The sequence below is a fragment of the Pundamilia nyererei genome, unplaced genomic scaffold (assembly GCF_000239375.1).
Source record: "Pundamilia nyererei isolate P.nyererei 1_Seehausen unplaced genomic scaffold, PunNye1.0 scaffold00142, whole genome shotgun sequence".
Lineage (NCBI taxonomy): Eukaryota > Metazoa > Chordata > Actinopteri > Cichliformes > Cichlidae > Pundamilia > Pundamilia nyererei.
Genome location: NW_005187543.1, coordinates 1,246,979 through 1,273,155, shown reverse-complemented (window position 1 = coordinate 1,273,155; position 26,177 = coordinate 1,246,979). Strand labels below are relative to the sequence as shown.

Sequence of the window (26,177 nt, the reverse complement as noted above, 5' to 3'; positions counted from 1 at the left end):
GGCACTGACTTTGTGAACCTCAAACATATGCACTAAAATGCAGCAGGGTAAGACTTATTTACTCTTTCTTTATTTCTTCCTACCACATGAGACTTAGTTGCGGCAGTGACTCTAGAGCTGCATCTGGCCCATGCGGAACGTGTGTGAAATCATTTCTCTATTCCTGTCATTTACTGTAATGCTTTGCAGATGGAAGCCTGTGCGTTACATGCAGGAAAATGAGCGAGAGAAATTCATGAGCCACAGGCAAAGTGGAGACTGCTATCACACAGTAAATGGTAAAAAGAAAAAGAAAAGAAAAACGCAAGCATGGCTCAACAAGTGGCTAACTAAAGCACCCGTTGCTCAGAAGATACTTAAAGTTGGGGGTGGTTTAAGGAGACACGTGCAATAGTGTAAGGCTACAGAGAGGTCTACTAGTTGAATAATTCTCTTGTTGGAGTGTCTCTGCCTTCAGCCATGAGGAATTAAACCTGGCTCAAATGATCTTTTACAATTTCTTGCCAACATTAAGAGAAAAAGCAGCAACGTGCTGATAAAAATCAGCCACTATATGCTTCAGGGATCTGTGTAATTCTGTGACATGAGGCCAAAAGCACACACCGGTGGTGACACAGTTCCAGAGAGCTATCGCCTTACTGCACCTTGTTGGGAAAGGCTGGCATTGAAATAGGCTCCCAGCTGCCAACGGGTAGTTTGTCACTGGAGTTAGGAAGTATTTGATAGCTTTCTCAGCTTGAAGACATCTCCGTCAACGAAAGCAACCATATGAGCTAATGTAAACCGCACGTACACTGTGGAGGCAACTGGCTGTCCCCCATAAGTGAATGAACAGATGAAGCATAAGAACAAATGAAAGAAACAGTTACTAACATATTATTCTCATTTAATGTGAAGTTGAATATGCCATAGATCACTTTTTAACCCCCAGCCTTTTCCATCTGATTAGGCTTTGGCCATTTGTCCGATGGCAACAACTTCAGCTGCTGGACACACTAAAACTATAACTTTCTCCACCTTCTGATCATTGCTAATCTATCTGAATATCCATTCAGATTATCCATGACTTTTAACTTTCAATCTTTCTAATCAAACCTGTTCTGGTCCACTCTATTTTTAATCTTGCAGGCACTCCCTATTTATGCAGAAGGTTAATTGGGGATCAACTGGTCACTTTGATTGACTGCTCTCACCATTCTCTGTATCCAAGCAAAAACCTGTATCGGTTTGCTTATTTCTTGCAGAGAAAGACACAAACAGTGCTCTGAGGCAAAGTTAATGGTCCCTCAAAGGAAATGCGACTAACTTTTTGTAAAAGTAAATAGTAAGATCAGTAATGTATCTTGCTCAAAACAGGTCACGCAGGTAGGAATTAAGAAATAGTGAGCTGAAAAGAGCCTGGAATTTCTCTCCTTCGCACTCTGCAAAGCTGCAAGGTGAGATGTTTGTTGCTCTCCGCTCAGCGCAGGAGTGCGCCCAACTGCAGCGCGCCTCGCCCCTCCCATTCCTCCGCTTTAAACTCTCCTCTGTGCTCACCAATAAAGCGCTTTTTGTCCAGGGAGTTGGTACTTGAACGCATTCCTTGACATGGAGGCAGGGGTACCTCTCCAAGGATTTCATGAGGACCGTTCCTTGTAAGTTTCATACGTTCACAGAAAGGTCTCTTTTTGCGAGAGCGCACGCAGGGAAACTACCAGGTTTGGAGTTATATCGGTGAAGTGCTCTTCTTGGATAAAGACACAAGCGCGACTGCGCTTCCAGCTTCACTTTTCCGAAGTTACGGGTAAGAGTTGACTTACTTATACTTACTTATATTTTAAATGGTAGAGTGAGTATTGTTTTGTTTTGTGTGTGTGTGTGTGTGTGTGTGTATGTGTGTGTGTGTGTGTGTGTGTTTTAGCTCTAAAACACTTTCGGCATGATCGAGTCCAGCGTAAAGACGCGTGAACAGGGATATATTGACAAACGGGGTTAAGTAAATGATCATTTTAAAAACATCTGAATCGACTGACTGTCAGAATAAAATGAATGTATAACAGAAAAAAAACACTCCAGCTGTTTGTCGGCTTTATTTCCTCTTTTGAACACAAGCTGGCAGTGGTACCGAGTTTTTTTTCTCTCCTGTGACAACTTTCTTAACAAAAACTCGCTCAAATAATTCAACAGACTCGTGTCTGCTTTGCAAAAACGCGTTTTGCTTGTAATGTACAGTGCGTTAAACACGAACCTGTTTCTCCTGTAAATGCACAGCAACTAAGTGGAAATCTGAATTTAATTTTTTTTAAATGGGTTATTTGCATAGATGCGCCGCTGAGTCATTGGATTCAACAGGTTTATTGGAGATGTGGGCTCCATTAATTCTCCAGACAACAAAACGCGAGTTCCTTTATATTTGGAAAGCGCGTAAATAAACCAAACAAACCCAGAAAACAGAAAACGCGAGCGTGTGCGCGGTGCAAAAAGAGCCGCCGGGACGGTAATGAGGCGGGCTTGTGTTGGACCGCAGGACGCCGTGCAGCATGCAAGAGCCGTGCCGAATGTCTACACCGCACCGAGCTGTGTCCACCGCAGAGGACAGCTGTTTTTGGAACCACACAAGGGGACGTCCCACAACACCAAGTTCAGCAGGACACGAGCGCTGAAACGGCTCCAATACGCACACCACTCAAAGTTGCAAATTTAGTACATTTGGTTATTTTAGCATTTGGACGGTCATTGCTTTCAATGTGAAGCACAAACTGTCGAGGAAGTAAGGGCTATGTTTCATAGGAGCAGCATTATGAAGCATGCGCTGATTAAACCTCAGATTTTGAGTAATTCCGTAGATTAAAACACAACCATGTTTCATTTGTATAACGCCAAAAGCCAGCTGCCAGTAAAAAGCTTACTGAAGCCCCGTTGCAATAGGCTACTAATAATTGGGCTGTCCATCAAATGCTGCTACTGTTATTAAAAGGGATTACATAACTTCATTGTTATTTTTAACATTCTGCGCAATTTGACTTTTAGCTGAAGGCATTTCGGTGCAGAGACATAAAAAATGAAACAGTTGCTCAGATGTGCGGAAAGGTAGAAATCTACTGCAAGTGTGCAGCAGAGCAGTGAGCCATGGGGTCACATTCCTGAAAGATTAAATCTCACAGTGATCAAGCCCACCAATAAACCAGCATCCAATCAAGTGACAGGATCAACAGGTTTAGACCAATCTCAGTGTGTCCCTGTCTGAAAATATGATCTCACCTTTCCAAATAATGTGCCAAATTAAACATACTAATGTCAATCTCACCAGCTTTCTTTCATCTCTGTTTTATTATGTGAATAGTTCCAAATACTCACCTGATCAGAAAAAAAAAAATCTAATCTAATAAATCACAGTATATCTCATCACTTGAATCCTAAATTCAGTCCTCAGATGAGCATCATTTATAAGGCCCACACAAACAGATGCTGCAAATCACCCGATCCGTCCCAAGGCCAAATAAGCAGCACAAACTGCCCCAAAAGCCTCTCTATTACCACCAAATGTTTCCTCACAGACTATAATTACACTACAGGAGAAGCTAATGTGTTTCTGACAGTATAAAATAGTTGTAATCTGTTTATATTAGGCCAACAGAAATTGCAGAGCAGCCACAGGAGACCAATTATCCTCCACTAATGTGGAGAACTTTGAGGATAATGTGTGGAAGAGATGGCAAGACAACGGCGCAACAGACTGTTTGTGGGCACAGCTTGGAATACTACAGAATGCAGAAGTGTGCTTGAATTTTTTAATATGTTAAGTAAGACTAAAAACATGTAGAGACTTGAAGCTTCATGTTTCAGTGACTGTTAGGCCTAGAAAGTAACTTGTTGACACAACCGTCTCAGTGATGAAAGAAGGATGATTACAGGAAGAGATAAACAAGGAAGCTGCATGTCTTCTGTGATGTAAAAATTTAAGTCAAAGACTTGCAGTTGTGCACGAGATACATAATAACCTCGGACTGATTATCCGTGCTCCACTTTCCGGTATATTTATTCCCCTTAAGTGTCTGACTGTGGATAGGGAAGCGTGACTAAGGCGACCCCTTTGTTCTAGAATTTAATTTATACAATTAAGCACAGGCCTGCTGTCACACCACTGTGACAGTGATGTTGAAACCACAGGACCCATCAAGATCTGGTTACCAACGTTGTGTCAGCCTGTACCTTTATCTGTTATTTTTATTACTTCTGGGGGTTTTTTTTCTTTTACAAAATCAAGGCCAGTGTTTCATTATCTGTGCAAAAGAGCTCGAGAAGGAAAGAGCACTGATGTCTAAATCTGCAGCAGATGATGACTGACAGTTGGTGATCTTTAAGTTTTTTGTTTTGAGACGAGACAAAAAGATGAGCTGGACATCTTACAGTAGCATCTGCTGCCTATAAATCTACTGATTGTTATAATGAATAATTCTTTTCTTTCTCCAAACAGTTTAAGAAGGGAAGGATTTATCTTTTTTTTTATGCCAATTAGCAGCAGTGGCTGAATCACCCTTCCCTCTGTATCAGAGGGATTAGAGGGTTAAAAGTCAGGTACGTGAGGCGAGGAGGCCTAGGGAAGGGAAGAGTGGAGAGATATGGGGGGTAGAGGTACAAAAGGAGGACAAGAGCGGGGCAGTTACGCAGCGGGGAGGGAAAGGAGAGTCGACAGGACAGAAAGTTGGAGTAAGTGTGCAAATATGTGTGCGTGTGTTTATTTTTCTGGAGAACACGTGAAGCTGGGGTCTCATCGCAATTAGCAAGGAGTCTGTGTGAGTGATTCAAGGAGTGCAAATCCTCCTTCCGGGTGCCCCTTTTCAGGTGCTTCTCAGCAGGCGGTGGGGGGATTCTGCTCTCTGGTTGACAACTAAGAGCCGGAGCTCCTCCGTTATAAGAGGCGTCTTAAATAAAACCCCTGGCTTCAAAGGCCTCAGCCTCAAACATCAATGCTGAACCAGCGGTATGTGGAGGGCAAACCCCAGCCCATACGCCTGCCAAGCTAAATTGAAGAAGAGCTTGCCGATGCATCCAAATGATGCGTTCAGAAGAACCACTTCAAAACCTTGCATAAATAGACGCACACATGCAAAGGGATCTGCGGGCTTTGGAGTGCCCCGGATTGAGTGCAAACCCCAAATAACTGCTGTCCTCCGTGTCCATATGTCCACAGAGACACGCAGGCCCACTAAAGTCATATTTCACAGCTTTTCCCTATCTCTTGTTTGAAATGAACCGCTCATGTGATTAACTGCGCTATTTTTTAACCTTCTCACTTGAGTGGAAAATCTGCAAAGAGGCAAAAAATAAAATCCCCCAAATTCCAGTGGAGTAGAGAGGGAGAGGAGCAGAGCGAGAGAGAGAGAGGCAGATGGAGAGTAGCAGAGAGAGAGAGAGGATGAGAAGGAGGATGCTCGTCCCAAGTCACCACAAATTGCTGCATTTCAGTGAACCTATAAAAAAAGGAGAAACGGCTCTTAATCTAAGGTTGTAATTACTTCTGGCCAGCACTGTAATTAGGAAATGAGCCCTGAACCAGATTTTACTGGGCAAGAGCAAAAGCAAGGGCAAATGCACACGCGCACACAAGCACAGGGCTAAATTATTTGCCGCCAAATGAAAATTTGGGGTATTAATAACAAACTTTGACACAAAGCATTAAGTTTAATGTCAGTTGTTAATGTTTCACTAAGAAGTGCATGTACCTTTGGGTTAGTGTTCGTCTGCTCGCAGCTGGGTCACCAAGTGTGTGAGACCATAGAAAGTGGTCACTCACATTTTCATGTAAGCGTGTGTCACTTACAAGGTGACACGTATGCACACAGTTGCTCTCTTTCATCGCACCAGACAGTACTTTAGTCCGCCGGGTCCCCTTTTCCTTAAGGTCTATTTACACGGCTACCAGCAGACACAGATAGTGTTGTTATCTGGCGCTGTCCACCCTGATAAAGAGCCAGAAGCCTGAGCCTTACTCAGAAACATCTGAGCATGCATGCACATATGCCTGAAGACGATCGTGCATCAGCCTGCATGAACCGAAAGGCAGTTGTGACAGTGACAAATCTGTATCAATGACAAGTCGCAACTTGTCACTGGTACAGATTTACCCAAGAAGAAGCTTCCAAGAGTGTCACATTAAATGCCAGCCATCCAAGTAAAAGGCACCTGTTTATTTATTCCACCCAATTCTTTTAGCAGTTTAGCTTGGACTGATGTTCTGAGCTGCAATCTTTCAGTTCATATTGAACATACATTGAGCTAACCAACTGTTTTCAGTTTTACGTGATTACTCCACAACAAAACGGTTCCAGTGTTATTGTCAAGCTGCTCAGCTCCCTCCTATCGTACGAGAGTTTAAACCAGATGGGAAGGAGAAGAGAGGGAGGGAGAAAGAAAGAGAGAGAAGGAGAAACAGAGGCGACGAGGGTGAGGTGATATTTATGTTGAACAGATGAACACAGAGGAAGGAAGAAAATTACAGTGGAGAGAAAAGCTAAAACGTATCAGTGCTCCCAAAAAAGGACAGAGGGAGTCAGAGAGAGATTGAATATCAAAGTAAGCCAATAATAGCGAAAAGAGAGAAAATAAGAGGTACAAAGCAGGTTAAAAGATACTACAAATGTTTTGGTAGCATGCAGTCTGCACTAATTAAAGACCGAATGTCTTTGAGACAATAGTGGAAGAGATTGTTTAAGCTATTAAGGGAAACCAAGACCAGGACACTGTTGTTAGCAGTTTAGTCTTTTGCAGTCATGTAAGACGTTTAGCGGTAAAAGACAATTTGTATCTATTTTAGGGTGTCTAGTTCCACTTTGAAAGCAAAAACATTTACAGTTCAGCTGAAGGACTGTCTGAGAGCGGGATACAGTGACCTCGGGTAACAGATCCGTGGGTTGTGTCAGCAGAAAGGAGTCCCCGTACTTAACTTAGCAGCCACTCATGCAAGAAGCGCTCGCTCAGCCACTGCTGGATTTACCTGTGCGAATGTATGCAAATCACAGGGAAAAACACCCACTGACCGCACACGTACGTTCACAAAAAAGCTTCTGTGCAGCAGTCCCACAGACAAATAAACACATGGATGCAGAGCTCAGCACGGGCCTCAACACAGGTCAGCGTGCCAAAGCCAGCCCTGCAGTGCAACAGGTTATTTTCAGATATAAACACTACACCCTTGACATGAAGGAAGCATGTGGCTGCTCAGAGATATGCTACACGCAAAGTGAAGTCAGGTTTCAGGAGTCACACAAGCCAGGTATAACACGTGGTTTTGTAGTCACTCTGTTTTTCGCATCCACAGACTGTGACTCAGAGCTTAGATATATGAAAAATGGCTGCTTAGCAGGAACTTTCTGGAAGAGTCAGGCCGGTTTATGCTCCGCGGACAGATATACAATGCTGTACAGTACACAGAGAAAGAAAAGGCATGCTGTGTTTCTTAGGTAATTATCTCAGAAACCATTTTAGAACAGCATTATATCAATGAAAAAGAAAAAAAAACAACAGTTTGCCAATAGAAAAGAATGTTGAAAGTGCTTTTGGCTAAATGCCTCTCACAAATAAAACATCCATCAGGCACTCTTTAGGTTTTCCCCCAAACCAACTAATGTTTATGATCCTGTAATCACATTCAGAAATAACATCTGATACCAGATAATAGTCACAGAAAGCAGCACGAACATGAACGCACGCACAAATTGTGCTGTGGTTATGGCTAAAGCAATGTTCACCATTAAGAAAGAAATGAAGAAAGCGCGGTCAGCTTTTGCCAGCTGATATCATAAAATGAAAAGCTGTTCTTGGCTTACAGTGGAAAGCCTAATTTTGCTCTGAAATAGAAATAAAAACCATTTGATTGAATGACAACATGCTGCACAATTCTGCGTACAGTACACAACTGCAGTTTATGGCAGATGGACCGATACTACAGTCCATCTGTAGTAGGAGATGATGGAGAAAGAGTGGTCGGCCCGCATTCTTCCTCTGGCACTCCATCATTTTCGTGTTGTTGCCACACGGCTCTGCCATTGCTCGGCGTGCTCCCACACTCGGGTGGAATTTACCCAATTAACAGGAAAAAAACTTCCTGTTTCACTTATGTGCTTTTGACAAGGCATGAAAGGGGGCTGGATTCCAAATAAGTAGAAAAGAGGCACTCAGAAAAATATTGCAACACCTCTCTGGCTTGTTTTTACAACTCTTGTGTTCCTTACAGGGAAAGAAGACCTGAAGAAGAATAGTGGAAGCATCTTCATGGGGTGAGTTTTAATTATATCTGAAAGATGTGGTCGTTTTACTTGATACCAAGGTGCAAAGATAGCTTAAGTTATTATACAAGAAGAAAAAATAGAAAAGTAATGTAGTATTTTTGGCACGGGCTAAATAATACAGCCCTGTGAATATTTGCACCAAGAAACCCAAACGGCACGCAGTTGGCGGTCTTTACCATGTTAACCATAACACTCTGCTCCCTCAATGGGATCCTTTCACACAGCTCTGAGCCTCTTAACAAGACTGGCAGGAGAACAAGAGCGCCTCTCTTAGCACACACGGCATTTAATAGATACAGTGAGGCTGTGTAGAGTTTCAGACAGAGGGAGAAGGAAAGGGGGGAATGGAGGAAGTTTGAAGTTTAGCATGCCGGTCTGGTTGCTGGAGAAAAAGGTAGAATAATGACCCTGTGTTTGTTGAAAACATTTTCTTAGTAACCTACATGGTTTCTGCTGTTTTGGCATTACTTTCAAATCCCCTCAAAGTCTGATGACACCATCGTGATGATATTCCAACAATAATCTTAAAGTATTGCACAGGGATGAGTTTGCATGAAAAAGAAGAATATCTGTTTTATCATTTAAAAGTTTTTGTCCTGATCAGTCGAGTCACCCCCCTCAGGAAATCCAGATATAAACAGACAAAAAATGAACACAATCCTGTCGGTATGCAGTCTATCAAAAACAATGAGCGCTAAACTTCAGACTGGCCATTAGAATAGTCAATCTGCAGCTTTTTAATGTGTTGCTGTATCAAGAGTCTAGTCGGCTTGTCTTGTTTTACTGTCTGACAGAGCAGGATTCACCTACACGCTCCTTCTGACCTCTCATTCTCCATCCAGCCTGTGTCGTGCTAGTTCTCAATGAGCTGTAACAGGAACTGTGTGGGCTTATAAAGATACACACACACACACACAGGATATGGCATAGCCTTGAGCATCTGGACGCACATCGCTACTTTCACTAATTGCCTCCCCCACCTCGTCCATCTCAGGGAAAACAGAGATGAGCCGAGAAGATTGGTGAAACTGAGTTCTTCTCCTGCTGCTTTTGGCTTGTAGAACATGCAGACATTCCTCAGGTCGAGGTTTCGGCTCGCTCGCTGTAAATTATTTGCTATGCAGTCAATGCTTCAGTGTTAAAACACACACTGACTCCATTAATGCCATGATCCTGAAGTTTTAACATCAACACTGCCTTTGACTGCAGCATACGCTGACATCCTGCATGCTTGTTTTTCCTGCCTTTTTCTTAAGCATTTACTGTAACACTACACACGTCTAGCCACACCTACACGCTCTTCAATACGAGGTAAAATATGGGTGTATGTACATAACGAGGGGCTGAATTCAAGCCAAATGTCTGGGTGTGAGCAGTCTCTGCTGGCTCTGTGCTTTGAACGTTCAGAAATGCCACAAGTCAGTGCACTCTTGACACCGCGGCAAGAGTCACTTAATATTGTTAATATTTTTACCTAAAAGCAAACATGTAAGAGCAAGCAAAGGTGTTCCGGGATATTTATATACCGTGACTCAACCATACGTATAGCCAGATCACACACACGTGTGAGCAAACACTTACACAGGTAAGCATTGTTCCCTATGTTACAGGTCAGCTCAGGAATCTGCTTGACTCACTTAATGACTAGCCTGAACGACTGTGTCGATGAGAATCAGTAAACTGCTCTCAATGTAGACAAATTGCTACGATAACAAAGAACCATTTATGTCTTCTCTCTTTTACTGAATGTTGGGTCTTCTCTGGCTTTGACTAACCGAACACAGACCTACAGAAACACACATCTTTTATACCAAATGCCAAGATCTGGGTCATAAATCACACTCTAATTTGAATGTGAACCATCCACTGGTTTCTACTTATTTCTCTTTGACATACAAATGAGATCAGCTGATTTATTTTCACATTATAAGAGGTATACCGTACACTGATTTTGATGGCCTTCTATACAATCCATCATTTAAGATAGATTGCAGCATTCGACAGAAATGTATCCTGAATTGTGCATACTGACAGCCTCTAGGGAAAAGCAGGCTAAAGGCTCACTTATTTACCTCCTCTGCTGTCATTACCCTCCTCGTCTCCCCTCCTTCATCTTGTTTAAGTGTTAGGAAACGCACACCTGCTGTGGGCAGCCTGCTGAGTTGTGGGTCACTGTTGATGTCTTAATAGACTGTTGCTGAATGAGGTCTTTACAGTCTCTAACATGGCAGAGCTCACCTGTTTAATCAGCTGTTGGCACAGGTAGCGTAGCATGTCAGTGTGGTGATAAAATGCTGGCTCACAGCATCCTATTGTGTATCTGTGGATTTTTTTAAATTTAATTTCCAGAGATTGCAGTGGAGATTATGAAGTAATAATTGAGATGTAATGCATTATATTTAAGGAATGATATTGAATGGGGGGGCTGGTTCTCTAGCAAATTATGAAAAGGATTACATAGTTAATGAACTCAGATTTCCAAGAGACCAGTTTGAATACCCTTAAAAAACACTGGTTGTAATTTCTTAATAAACAAGTCACAGGGCACCTGAGGCTACGGAGGAAAGGCATGTCAACCTTGGGGGTTGGGAAAACTGTGCCGCCTGACTGTTGATTTGCCAGCCAGGCTCCCCAGCGCTGGCGCGGTGCCGACACAGGCAGCAGTTTCACAATAAATTCCTTTGTGACATCGTAATCAGCACCGACGATCTCCAGTTCACATTTATCTTGTGTGTGTGGCACATGTCTAAGTTGTTTTTCTGTTTTGTTTTTTTAAAAGGAAAAGACTGCAGGGAAGAATAACTAGAAAAATAACAAACGGTAACTTGTGGAAAAGGTAGGGGTGTGGGGTTAGGGCCCAGAAAAACAGGTATGGTGCCTGCCTCCGAGTGATGTTTCTGATACAGAAGAAAAAGCAGGACAGCTGCACTACTGCCACTATCTTTACGTAACAAAGAATTAATAATACTGACAAGTGAACGTGATTCAATCTGCCACTCACTCGACAGCAGAGACTACCAAATCAGCGGCTTAGCTCAAAGCTAAAATAGACAATTTATCAGTAATTCACTCGGCTCTTTTCCCATCGCCTCTCTCATTTTCTATATTGTCATAGTTGAGCAGTTAGAGAAGGCAAACTCCCTTTTAAGATGTAGCTTAAATACCAAATAAGACCTGTTATCTCTTTGACCTCTGTACATCTCATTGAGAGAAATGTCCTGTGCTGCTCATCTTGTTGTATTATTGCAGACAGGTGAAAGATGTGTTGACACAGTCAAATGATAAAACTGTCATGTGCTGATCAGGTGTGAGCTTAAATGTATATTTCCAAGTCTGCATGCTGAACGTAGTCTAAATCCTAAACTGCATTTTTATTAAAGAAGCTGATATTTACCTGTCAGCACTACTGCTTCCCTTAAGCTTCTGTTTACCATCCCCATTACTTTAGCCCGGAGCTCTCATTAGTCTAATGAGCATGTAGGCTGCTACATAGCAGCCATGAGGCCTCCCAGGGCTGTTGTGGCAAGTGGAGAAGACATGCCTTCATCAGATTCCAGTTGTGTTCCTGTCAGCGACATGAACAAACCTGAGGGAAGCAAAAGGGGCAAACAGAGGAGCAAGTAGAGTGCGGGGCGCAAAAATCACAAGGCTGAGACGGGGAATTTCAGAGATATTTGTGTGACGTGTTAAACAAGAGCACCTTCTGTTATAATGCTGTATTTGTGTGTGTGTGTGTGTGTGTGTGTGTGTGTGTGTGTGTGTGTGTGTGTGTGTGTGTGTGTGTGTGTGTGTGTGTGTGGCAGGGGGGGTTAGAGTAGATACTCAGATAAACAGTAGCAGCTACAACAGTTCAAACAATAAGAAGAAAGATGACACAGACAGGCGGATGGATAATATACGAGCGCTTCGTCAGTACGTGTGGCTTTGTTTGTCTAACAAGGATTGCCAGCCTGTCAGTCAGTCTGACCTGGAGGCACTCATAATCCTGCTTTGTGCCTGAATCATACAAACAGGATAAAGATGAAAACAGTGTCAACAGCTGTCCACAAAGTAGGACCATACCCTGATCGTTTAATAAAAGCAAAGCTTAAGAGTGGTTTATGTTAATTCTGGCCTATGCTTTAGTTTCCTGGTAAGTCTCCTTTAAAGTGATTTGTACTATGGAAAAAAAATGCAGGCTGGCTGGTTTCAGGTAGATAAAGGTCATAGTGGCCAGGGGACAAACTAGCATTTGTCATACCGGAGTCAAATGAATGCTACTGGAGCAGACAGAGTGTCAAAGTGTGCACATTATTTTAGGCTCACTGATAGAACAGGTCCACCCAGTCGCTTTAAACCGCAAAACTTACCACACATGCAACACACAGACGCACCGTCCTGTTATGTCAGGTGTTTTGAGGACTGTCAATAGAAGTCATTCTGAATCACTACCTGCTGTCAGTCACAGCTTGCTTTGGGTGTTTCTACCACACACACTCCACAGATGTGTGGACAACTGCAAACAGGGTCAGCGTGCCAGAAAGCACAATGAAGTTTTGATTCTGGGTAGAGGCGTGGTTAGCCATACGCAGGATATGAAGGCACAAGCCCAGACTTGGAGAAAGTCCAGTTTTTTGTGACACAAGGATGTCATATTTACTGTTTCCTGGTGATTTAGTACTCTTGGACTCAGGCAGTGACTTCTTCAATGGTGTGGTTTGCTGTTGTGTCTGACTGAAAAGACCAACAGAGAAAAGACCAAGGGAGCAAGAAACACTGCAGGAGTAAACACCAAGGAGAAATAACAAAACAGATCAAAGCACAGGTTGTCGTTGGTGAACTGAAATCTGCTGTATCTGTGTAATGTGAGTATCCCATGGTGAAGATATCAGATAGATGCGTATGTGAGACCTCTGACTGTCTGTCTGTCCCCAAAGGTCACAGGGCAGGGTGCGCTGATGAGAGACTGGCGTCAAAGTCGAGACAAAACAAGTGGACCCTGTGTTTGAGACATAGAATAAGAAGATAATAGAAGACACAGCCTCCGTCAGTGCATCCTGTGTCTCCTCTCATGTGAGCTTTTATGAAAACAAAATTGGGTCTAGCGTCTACTACACCATCAGTCATATCCTATAGCAATAAAACAAAAGGAAATGGCCCACATTTCCTTTTGGAACTCGTAGTAGATGACTTCTATGCTCTAAAGCTCAGAGGAGGCACAACTAGACTGCACACATGCTGCTGCAGAGATCCAGCTCGTCTGGTTTTGGCTGCCTGGCTGCCCACCTCTGCTTGTTTCCTTTCCCCTCTCGCCTCCGCTTAGGTAGGAGTGCGCAGCCGGTACAGGCTGGAAGTTTGGCGCAGGTAACAACATTTACTCAGACACACTCCTGAGGTTTTGGGTTTCATGCTGCCCTGGAGGAGGAGAGAAAACACCTGTTGTGAAGATGAGGACTTATAAGGCTCAGGTAGACACGGGTGTAACTGGAGCTGGGTGTGTACCTGTGTCGAACAGGGCCTTTTATCTATGCTGTCTGGGCCAGAGTTACAACAGACAACAACAGAATAGCAAGAGAAGTGGAAACAGAGCCTGACCTCTGACCGCCAGGAGACACTCTATGCTTCATTGGCTCATTGGTTTTATTGTTCCATGGACTGATGCTATATGACCAGATGAATGGAAGAAATACTGTTTGGCTTTCAGACTCTTCTGTGCTAGCATTTGCTGTCTTTATTTATATAGCATCTTTAGTTTTCTTTCTTCTGCCACTGGAGTCAGTGGCAGGCCACTATTATTCTCATATTCAGCTTCACACATTCTCATTGTTGGACTCTGCTAGAATAGTTTTGCATGATTCATAGATGAAAATAATCCGTAATTATCTTATACTGACCCTTGTAGCCATGTGTAATATAACCTAAAAAATGTAATGGTTTGTAAATGACAGAAAATAGGCTTGAAGTTGGTGTCGTGTTTATGCACAAATTGTTTTGCCTATATATCAAGGATGCTGCAATGAGTACCGGTATACATTTTTCCTACCAGTGCTTAGAGCCCTGGTTTTAACATAATTTGATCTGAAGTTGCCACACCACCTAAGCCCTGCTGAACTGGCCACGCTGGCCTCCTCAGTCTCCCTTGCAGCTGTATTTTGCAACTTCATTCTTAGCACATTAAAACAGATGTGTTACACCGAAATCCAAAATGTAACTACTCAAACACAGAGCTGCCCCACAGCGCTGAAGATATACACAGTTTTATGTGAGTGTTACTATTCTACTACCCTCCCATTCACCCCTGGACTGTATATTATTGCTCTCTTTCAAGTTCTCCAGCTGCAGGCTCTAATTATTGCTTCACATTGTCGTAATATGCAGGCACGTTTCGACCTATAAATCCGCAGATGAAAAGAGCCGCCTTTAACACCGATATTGAAGCGGCTAGTTGAGATATAAATCACAGTATGGAACGCTTAAAGTGTAGAAAGTTGAGAAAAGTGCATCATTGATCTGTTATTAGGAAGCGGACCGACTATAACCTGCCTGTTTATGAAAACATCAGCCCCATCATTCAGTACTAGCAGAAGCAGATGTACAATGGGTGAGTTAATTCCCTTTTTTCTTGTGGTAAGGCTGAAATCAGTAGGAAGCTTTGTTTGTAAAACTGCTACAGAGCCTAACCCCCTCCGTACCACTACAAAGCACAGCAGTGATACTGTGGCTTCAAGAGGAGTATTACCAGTGACAAACTCAGTAAAACGATCATTCTTCTCTTGTTTCACATTCCCCTCCCTTCCGCCTGGCGTGTTTGTTTTCTGTCTTCTTGATTGACCTTGATGTAAGTGCTGCATTAGCAGAGCATATTTTGGAATGTGATCTGTCTTTTTAACAAAGTTACGACTGGCTTCACTTAGATTTTAATGCAGCTGAGCCTTGATCTTAAGAGACACCTAATCCTTTCTTGCCTCGTTACAATTTTACCATTATTTGCGCTGACAGCACACAATGATGAAAGAAAACAGCCAATGGCTTTTGTGTAAGCAGAAAATCTTGCTATCCTGTTATGATCCTAAAACCTCTGAGCATCCCTTCACTGAGCGTTGATGACATCAAGTGCTGCGCTCCTCGTGCCACCGTAAAAATGTGTTTTCTTATCTACCATAGTTCAACAGGTACAACCACCATCAAAGTGACAAACAAAAAACGTGTTGGCTTATAAACAAATATTTCCTGCATTTCACACATACTGGGAGTCTTGCGTTAACATAGCTGACATTGTTTGAATTCATACTTTAAGCTTTGTGTTTCTGGTGTCTGAACAGATGTTTTCATGTCTCTCCAGAGCTACATTACATGCAATCTTGTCATCATCAAATATTCTACATAAGTGTTTTTTTCCCCCTTCAGCTTCATTTCTAATTATCTCTTGACCCCTTTGTCACGTTGATGGATAGCCCCACAGGATTGTGGATAACAACATCCATCTGGGACACTGCTGACAGTGGAAAGGGACAAGAACATGAGTGTGTTTGGAGTGTGTGGGCTTTTGCCTTCTCATAGATGGAAAAGCTGCAAAAACAGAGAGGGAAAAGATTGACACTGGAAAGGATTATTATGTATGACTAGTATGAATTCGAGTATGAACCAGCTATAATAAGTTAGCTCAGCTTGCAGAAATAGTAAATATTATATTAGGGCACCGCAGAGCCAGCAGGCCTGTGCATACCTACGTAGATGATACTCTAATGTGCATGCCACAAGCATTGTTCCCTTAAAAGATAAGGAACTTTTTTATTGGAAGCCTACTCTCTGCATTGAGCAGTCTTATCTTCTTACAGTAACTTGGCATGTTGCTCTCTGACCCGGCTTGCCAAATTATGCACAATGACGTGTGACCAGCCTACACTCATACACACCACAACTTTCTTGTTGCCTTCATTACCCCTCAGTGTTGGCCTTCGGCTCTAAAGATAAAAACTCTTGACACTCATCCAGCCAGGATTTAATTGTTGAAGCCCACTTCAAAGCCAGGCCTTATTCACCCTGGTGCCCCTGCTGACAGAAACCCGCTCTCGTCTTCACTGCTGCTTGTGTTTTCTTTTCTTCCTTATCTTGAAAAGAAAGAAAAACCTGGATAAGAAGTGAGAGGGGGGGAGAGGGGAATATGCTTTTGTTCCTTCCGTTGATTTTTCTTTCTAAGGCTCTAAGGCAATGCTTTCCCCACTATTATTACGCAAAGATGTTCCCAAAGTCTGTTTTTTCTTTTTTGTGTGTGTGTGCTTTCCTCTTACTGTTTCAGGCTCTTGGGTTATACTGTGTATTAATCAGCCAACATGTCTTCTTCTAGTATGGACCAGAAACCTGAACTCACGCATAAAAAACCCCACAGAAGTAAGCACGATTATCGCGTGACAGACAGACAAGGTCACATTAATTCAATCCATTGTCGGTTCATAAACCTAAAATAAGCTTCCTTACTTTTTCAAACTCACCGGCTGTCTGTCTCAGAAATATCTCAAATGCACAGGGGAGAGAAAAGGAAATTACAACTCAAGGAGAGAGAAAGAAGGCTAAAAGGGAGGGGGGAGGGCCATTCCTCAAAATTTTAATCTCTCTTTCAGCCCTCCACCTCCACTCACAGGAGGCAGTCAGTACCAGAGCATATTGGATCAATGCTGCACTGACGCCACAACTGCACCTTATCTTAACCTCCGATCTGCATAAGCCACACATTTGAAGGGAAAGAAAGCAGGCAAATCTAAACTATCAAGCTACAGTTTATCTGTGATCTGGCTATATTCGCTGGGTAAATCCCTCCCCATCCACCTCCACCGCAGTTTCTCCTCCATTGGGTTATCAGATGTGCCTGGCCCACTTTGGAATGAGGCACACTCAAATAAACACGTTGCCCCGGGGAGCTACGGTAGAATCGCCACGATGAGTTTCTAAGAAAAATATTCACAGTTTTATCTGCATAGCTTACTCTTCTCTCAAAGCTGCCTTGATGTTGTTGTATATTCTGGCAGCGGACCCCTATACCCATGTCTGGCCCTGATATATTGTAACAAAGTGAAGTTCCGCTATGTCCAGAAGAAATAAGAACATTTTTTTGGACAACTTCTAACACTCAATATACTTTTTCTACATTTTGAAGAAGGTTAAAATAACGTGTGTGTACCCTCTCTAATACACACGCGATATTGGCCTGAAACTAAAATGCAGCACCCGGCACAGTGATGCTATGAAAACCTGAAACCATCTGCATGCATTCCAGCTGTTGTTTGATTCTCCCTATCCTCTTTATCTCCTGTTTATCTTCCCAAATCCTTTTATTTTTCCTTGCTCTACACACATATGCAGCACAGCAGCTACACTTTCTTTTCCCCTTTTTTCATCTATGCATCCATAATTTCTGAGCCTGGTCTCAAAAAATCAGTCTCCAAGACTATATCTGGCCTTTGGAGTTGTGACTCAAGTATTTGTTGAGCAGAATATGAATTTCTGAACAGGTGAAAATAAACTATATCACCTGTTTAAGTGAGTGTGTGTATTTAGTCATAGTCGCCAGCAAGCTTATGTCATGTTTGCTTTCAGCACGAGATTTTCCAGCACAGAAGGCGTCTAACTTTCTGCATGGCTGACAAAGCTGGACAGTGTTTCCATCCTGTTAGCAGGTGCAGACTCTAAAACCCCGCTAGCTGTTTTGCTTAATAAACATGTAAAGTTTGAGCAGGTTCATGTCATTAACATTTGGCTGAACAGAACAATAGTTCTGCCTTGTTGGAAAGAGTTGGCAGTGGGAGCTCAAGCCTATGCCATAGGTGCTTTTAGTTTATACACTGGAGAAGGAAAATAAGAGATGGGGAACTCTTTCCAAGGAGGTTGCAATTTCAAGGAGGAGCGGAAAGAAAAGTATGCCAAAAGGGAAGGAAAATAAATGCCATAGCTGTGGTGTGATGAGATGATACTCGCCCTTCCTCTGGCTCACTGATGTAGCTGCCTTGATCTCCTCTCCAAGTTCAGACATTGGATACAATGACTTTTTTTGTGCATGTTTTATTAAAAAGTGAAAAGAAAGACCAGAGCATGATATTGAAAAGTTCTTAAAATTTACATCTACTCTTTTGCCACAGTAACATTTACCGGGCCTAAAACTTCTACTTTGTATTAATGAAACAGCAAAACATGGCTAATGATGCCTACTGCATGAGTCAATTAAGGTAAACAACAACAACACTTGATTTTAAACCCTGTATTTAATCATAAATAGTACAAAGACAACAAATGCTGAACCTGTACCAGAGATTATGGAATTTTTATACTATTTATTTAATTTAAAGGAGATATTTTTCACATATTAACATGTAAGTTTGGGGGAAAAAAGAAGAAAAAAAAGAATAGAATCAAAAAATAAAACACACAATAATTTATTTGGCTATTTTGGTGAAATGAGGAGTGACCCCCAGTTAAGCAGTGTAAGAACAGTGTTTGTGTAGTGCAAATAACAACTGCATCATTTAAAGCCCTAAAACCACTTTTTCAAGTAACTAAAATTAAATAGTGATATTAAATAAAGTTGACTGCTAAAATCATCAAAGGTGGATAGTGTTGCCTCGTTCTCCAAGGCTGTCTGACTTCTCTATTTCCATTCAGTCCTCTATGCCTCTTCACATCCCTCTTCTCCTTTGAGTTCTTTCAAGCACTGTGTTGACACTTCCAGTGTATTTGTTTTAAGGCCTGGGCTCATTTTGGCTTTGAATCACTGTAATATATCTTATTGATGTTCTACTCTCATCATCAGCAGAACTCCTCCTTCAAACCCAGGTGGAGACGTTTATTAGACATATATAACTAGTTGGCAGGCTGTGTATCAACAACACAGGAAGTGTGAGTCATTTACATCTATGGCCAATTCTTCACAATCGGGTGTAACATGGCATACATTATACACACAGACACACAAAGGTGACATGGTTATATTAAACTGAAGATACTCAGGCATGGATTTAATTGTTCAAAGGACATTCGTCTGTTTCACTGGCTCTTGAGAAACAGAGAAACACACTTTGTTGCAGACAAATAGCGTGTGGTTGACAGGCTTCAGTGCCAGTCATTAGCATAGGGAGGACTGTTAACTTTAATCCCACAGAGTGTACGGTGCTGTGTTGGCAGTCTAGATCCAAATTTAAAACTGTGAGATCACTGCATATATCTTGCTGCACAGACTATTACATAGGCAATGTCTTTTAGCCAGAAAAGTGTGGCAGGGTGCCATTATGTCAGCTTTTCACAGAGTATGGCATCAGGCTCGAGACTGAGGTCATGGACACAGCCCTATTGTTTGACCACCTTTGATCACTGGCTGCACATAGTTAAAGCCTTTGATAGTAATCTGGCTTCATGAAATTCAGTAAAGAGCACGCTGTGAATCAATAACTCACTCAAGCCAATTTGGAAAATCTCTGTTGTTCTACATGCCCTTAAATGTATGTGACTGATGACAAAGGCCATAAAATGTTTATATACTGCTGTTGTATCCTATTTACCGGTCAGTACTTATTCTTTATTACTATGAATGTTTATACAGTTGACTAATAGGTTTTTTTTTATGTTATCTTGTTTCAGGCTGAGCATGGAGAGAGTCAGCACCATGAAGATCTTTCACATTCCTGTGATCCCCTTTGTGTTTCTCCTCATCCTTCCTGATGGCATCTTTTCTAGCGAATGCCCAGTAGATTGCAGCTGTTCTTCAGGATCCATTTTTTGTTTCCAAAGACGTTCCTCTACCATGCCAAAGGGAGTGGACCCAGTCACAAAAAGCCTCTACCTGTTTTCCAATGGGATTGAAGGCTTGACAGCTGAGGACTTTAATGGACTACAGAACCTGGACATGCTGGATCTCAGTCAAAATAAACTAACCCATCTTCCCAATCGGGTGTTTGAACCTCTGATTTCTTTGCGAAACCTGGACTTGTCATCCAACCAGATCACTCACATTTCAGAGGAATGCTTCCACGGTATGAAACTGCTTGAGCGTCTTTATTTATATAGTAATCACATCAAGACTATCCACCCTGCAGCCTTTAATGGCTTGGAGCACCTAATTGAACTCAAACTGCAGGGGAACCAGTTGACATCCCTTCCAACCCTATCAATGTCTCATCTGCTGTTGCTGGACCTTCGCTTTAATACTTTACCCACTTTGGGTCCTTCAGACCTTCAGACCCCAAACCTCGAGTCACTCAAATTGGGAGGTGTGGGGCTTACCAGTCTGAATGAGGAGCTCATAACTGGTCTGAAGAATCTCCATGAATTGGACATCTCAGAAAACAAACTCGAGTCTTTTCCCTCAGTGCTTAAAGAGACCCCAGGGCTGATTCACCTTAGCCTGGCTGGAAACCCAATGGGTCCTGTTAAGGTTCAGGACCTGCAGAACCTTGGGGAGCTGCAGGAGTTGGACATAAGCAGCCTCAGTCTGCAGGGCCTCCCTGAAGAGTTCTCCCAGCTATTCCCCCACCTCAGAAAGCTCACACTTGCACAAAATCCCTTCAACTGCCTCTGCAACTTAGCATGGTTCCCGAGATGGCTCAGAACCCAGAGCATCACCCTTGAGAAAACAGAGGAGACCCGCTGCCATTTCCCACCTATCAATGCTGGAAAGGTATTAGAAAGACTGGATCATAGAGATTTTGGCTGTCCTACCACAACCACTGTCACCACTAGTACTGTAAAAACAACTACCACCCAGCCTGCTCTAGTCACTACCTTCCCAACAACTACTAAGGTAATTCCCGCTCCTCGGGCCAGTGACAACCCCACTGAAAAAGAAGGTGATTCTCCGGACCCCCCTGTTCCTGCGTCCCCCAGTAGCAGCATAAACCCAGACGAGGAGAACTTCTGTCCCTCTCACAACTGTCTGAATGGGGGTACTTGTCATTTGGACCAACGTGGTCAGGTAATGTGCACCTGTCCACCTGGTACCTCTGGCATGTACTGTGAAGTCCAAAACCATCACCCACCTTCACCACCTGATGCAGAACCCCACATACCAACTGTCACTGCAGACACACTCGACATCAGCTTGCGTGAGATAACCGGAACTTCTGTCCTCCTGGACTTTCATCGCTACACTGAAAAGCAGCCTAACATCCATGGAATCCGTTTAACCTACCGCAATCTCTCTGGACCAGATCGCAGACAAATTCAATTCAATCTCCCTCCAACCTTGCTGGAGTACACACTTAACGGCCTGAATCCTAACTCCACCTACATGGTGTGTGCCAGTCCATTAAGGTCCCCCAATGGCATAGACAGCGTCTGCACCGAGGTCCATACAGCCCCTCGAATCCTTAGAGGCACTATTCCACTGGTTGAGGATCCAAAGCTAACCAAAATGCTGGCCCCTGCAATTGTGATCCTGCTACTTCTTATACTGATAGCAGTAGCAGTGGGAGTGGTATGCTATCTTCGCAGGAAGAGGACCAAGGGCAACCTAGACCTTGACTGTGATCCCTCCCAGCTAGAGTTGGATGGAGTTAAAGCTGGCTTAGACAATGGGCCCCTGCCTCAAAAGCAGTTGCAACTTATGATCCCAGAACCTGCTGTTCAGAGTGGAAATCAGGAATATGAGGTTTTACTACTACAGGATCACTGTATGTCAAATAACAACATATCTTTACATAAGCCTTCCTGCTTTTGACAACTGCCTTTTTCACTACTCTAATCCCAATGAGGATTTTTAAATGTTCAACTTTGCCCTCCTAAGTAAAAAAAAGAAAAAGAAAAAAGGAGCAGCTACTGCCGTTGTGAAAGTGGACAACAAAGTGTCAGCTGACCAACCAGGAAACAGGAAGATGGACATATATTGAACTTCCTGGTTATTTCGTTGTCTAAGCAGACGTTAAACAAGTTCAGAATTTGCTTTTGGACTTCAAAAAGCATAAAATGTGCTTTTCACTCCATTTAAAGGCTGCATATTTGCTTGAATGCAGTCAGGCCCCATGGTGTGATATGATGCTGGAACTCGTGTTTTTTTTGTCATTGACTGAAAACAGGGTTAAGAGACAGATTCACCTCATGCTCTCCTTTATCTGTCCATAAAGGGGTGTGGACTAAAATGGGGTTGTGCTGCCTTTCCCGATCACACCAGCCCAACTAAAACAGTCAGCATTTTTTTTTTGCTGAGTGGAACTCATCAGTACTACCCCACAACGGGATCAGTGCTTGCTTGCTGTGAATGACCTTTAAGACACTAAATGAAGTTGTGCAAAGAAAAAACTGATGCCTTTATTGTTTTATCTGGCTCTAAGACTTTGTTATGTATGTTTGTCATGCTTTTTTTTTTATATCTGTGTCTATTATTTTTTTAAAATTGTGCAACATTGTGACTGTTAACAGCCCTCAGCACCCTCCTCCCCACCTCTTGTGACTAACAGACAAAACAGCAGATTAAAATCTTTGAAGATTAAAACTCATTGGTACCAGTAAAGTCAATCAAAGAGCTTTGCCCCCAGAATATCAGACAGTCTAAGTAGATGTGAGTCTGGACAGAGTCGAGACTAAATCCCCCTTCTCCATACTGGAGCCCTCAGCCTGCTTTGCCACCACAAAGAGAGGAGGTAAGCAGGATTAAAAGTACAGAGTGGAGCAGTTGACATATCCCCCTCTGTTTCACAGGTAATTACAGTAAAACACTTGACAATACGCAGCAAAACTTCGGATACCTTATTTATAGTTTATAGTCACCGTTTTATCCCTCAACCAAAATACACTTAAAACATACTAACCGGCCTGGCTGACAAAAAGTAAAGCAAACAGTGGATGTGTATTGTGTTTCCCTTGATTAAAAAATAGCCTGCATGTAACGCTATGCACAATTTCTCTTTGGCAAGCAGGATCCCGGTTTTGCTCATTCGTACTAAACGAGACTATGAACAGGCACAAGCCAGAATGCAGCTAACAGAGTGTTTATATTGTTGTGAGACTAGCAGAGATCCACTGCATGACTGCTATTATTACAGACAGGTCAGTAAGCTCCAAAGCAAATTAATGAGAGGTGCATGAGGGGGTGCAGGTGTGTGTATGTGTGGATGCGTGTGTGTGTGTGTGTGTGTGTGTGTGTGTGTGTGTGCAGATCTGTCATCATCAGCGATAATGCAAGCACATGTTCTGTCTTGCACAAACACCTGTATCAGTTAACCCCTTTATGTGCCCACATGCCTGCGGAGGTACTTAAGCAACTCCACTTAAAGGCAAACACACCAAAGACACCTCTGTGAATGTCTGTAAAGTTACCGTACCTAAAGTATTTCCAGTGTACAGCTAACAACTCTATGCTAACGTAAGCGTCTGGAGAACCCACGATCATGTGATAAAACTGGAATATTTTTTTCTGTAAAATAGAAAATATTGAAGATCACCACAAGTATTTTCGATGTGATTGTTAATTTTTCCCTGTTTACTTTGGGAAACCCTTTGCTATTATGTGTTGTTTATTTTTTACTCTGTGAACATCTTTGTACAAGTGGAAAAAGTGATATCATTAAATGAATATCCAAAAATACAAATCATCCTTTTTGTATTTCTTTCTATACATTTTTGCTGGTGTTTATTATTCTTAATGGTCTATAGCTGCCTTAACATTTACAATCAGTCTATGCCACCTTATTGGCAAACAACACTTAGCGTGTGCCTGCCAACTTTTTGTTCACATTGTCATTCACCAAACAAATTCCTAGCTATATGGCCACTAGTATTATTAAATTAAAAGAAGCTCTGTTTGTTTTAAGATCACACTTTTGCTTCAGTCTGAACACAAGTAGAGTGGCTACAGCAATACAAACACCAGAAAGTGCCACTCCTGTCATCTAAGTCTCTGCTGTAATATTCAGAGTGAGGATTTTGCATAAGCACGTCAAAATGTAATTGGATCAGCACTTCAGGTGCAGCTTGGTGTGGAGAATTTTTAATCACACTTTGAGAATCAGTAATCCAAGTATTATTGTTATTAGCTTTTTGATTATTAAGTAGTACCATTAGTAAAACCTAGTATTAAGACGTACCTAATAAAATGGCTGGAGATCACAGACATATTATGTAGGTTCAGCCTCAGTCACATAGACCTAGAGACCTATCAGAGACCCCCTATAACAACCTCTGGTCACAACCTGTTGGTGAGTGGTTGCGGGCTGTTGCTAGGTGAAATGGTCACATAGAGGAGATCATTCGTCCTCAAAGTAAAGGTTGCGCTCAGAGTGAGGCACAACGTTACTGGTTTGTATTTCACATTTTCAAGTTTCAGTACAGCTTGGTGTGTGTTTGCGAGTCAAGTCGGTGAATACTGTACATTCCTAGTACAGCGTTCTGGCAACGAACAAGGCGACTGCAAGGAGCTTTTTTGTGCAGCACCCTCTTTGTTACCAATTTCACCAGACATCAACTACTTCAAACTGAACTGGAAAAACGTGTTTTTCATCATTCAGTTTTGAGAATATCTTTGACATCTTTCACTCTAGTCTACATGTCAAAGCGTCGTTGAACAAGATACTGAATTCTGAGTCCATTTACCATTTAGAGATAAACTGATTTCAAGGTCAGACGTTTGAAGAAGCTCTCTCTGTTATGTCTTTGGTAGAGCATTTGTTTCAGGTTAAAAACTAGATTGGGTAATAAGGTGAATCCTGTTTTTTTTTAACTTAATAAATTTAGTTTCTGTTCATTCTTTATCTTTAAGGTATGTTCTAAGGTTTTTGCTTGCCTACATTTTATCTTGCAAGGTAATCTTTAAGCTGAGCCTGATGTTTCCTTGAACATAAAACAATGATTCCCATTCTCTTCTTCATAATGAGAATTATAGCCTATTCATATGACACCATTATCGGATTGGTACCGAGTCCTGGCAGATATCTCAAACCAGGGTATCTGTATCGGATGGTAAGTGGAAAAACATTGACCGTGCAACCCCTTCTACAAACTATTGACTTCTGTCTGCTGAATCCAGCCATAATCCACTACCCAAAACAAACGTTTATAACTGTTTAATGTCGTCTTTCAGTGCACGAGAGGTCTTGGAATTCTTCCTTGCCAGCAGTGTGCTGAAGGCAAAATGGAAATAAAGATTATGATTGAAAACAGGCAGAGGAAGGTAATAAATGGATTTAACCATTATGACTGACTCACTAAATAAGTAAGCGTTGTTTGCTAACCCGTACAATAAACAGAACTGCCCACCCATGTGTTTTATAGGTAGGATGTTGGTATGGGGATTGATGCAGGATGCAAGCACACACCCCCACACCCACAAACAAAAGCAAACTGGCCCATAGCTGTGAGCGGTTGGTCCCACGCTAACAACACAAACACATAAAACAGCACCACTCCTGTCATGCAGGCACTATTATATCAATTTGCTCAGATGGCACAAACTTCCTGGTGAAAAAAAACAGAGGAAATAATGCAGGAACCTAGAGGTTAGTGGGTTTTAACTGTTTTTTGTCCTTTTAAAGCAGTTTTAGCCACCATGTTTTTTTGAGGTTCTCAATATTTATCCAAACTGCTATAGACACACTTTTTTTTAAGGTGTAAAGGGACTTACCGTCTTTTGTACAAATAATTATTACTGTATATGTGCAAGCTGCAGTGACTCAAGGTTTGAGAATTGGATATGTAAGTAAATAGGAAGAGGTGGAACAAAGGAAGTTTCTGTGTGTGGGTTCTCTCCTTTCCTACTGTAGAACAGTTCCTCTTTTTTCCCCCTGGCTTTAAAGGAAATCTGGTTCCTGGACAAGAGCCAGTTTTGACACTCACTCAGCCCACCCTGCTCAGTGGTCCCTACTGTAGTTTTGTAATTTCAAGAGACTCTTTTCTCACTCACACACACACACACACACACACACACACACACACACACACACACACACACACACACAC

General features: G+C 42.3%; 2 protein-coding genes across 3 annotated transcripts in view; one reads left to right on the top strand and one right to left on the bottom strand.

Moving 5' to 3' along the window:
- The window catches only part of LOC102206980 (mitochondrial import inner membrane translocase subunit TIM16-like), a 111,536-nt gene that overhangs the window by 30,884 nt on the left and 54,475 nt on the right, over positions 1 to 26,177 (bottom strand). The window lies entirely within an intron of this gene.
- On the top strand, positions 1,528 to 23,799 carry vasnb (vasorin b). The gene is made up of 3 exons (XM_005744366.1): positions 1,528 to 1,783; positions 8,216 to 8,258; positions 19,875 to 23,799. Exons 2-3 carry the CDS (start codon positions 8,254 to 8,256, stop codon positions 21,946 to 21,948), a joined length of 2,079 nt encoding a protein of 692 aa, XP_005744423.1. The 5' UTR covers positions 1,528 to 1,783; positions 8,216 to 8,253; the 3' UTR covers positions 21,949 to 23,799.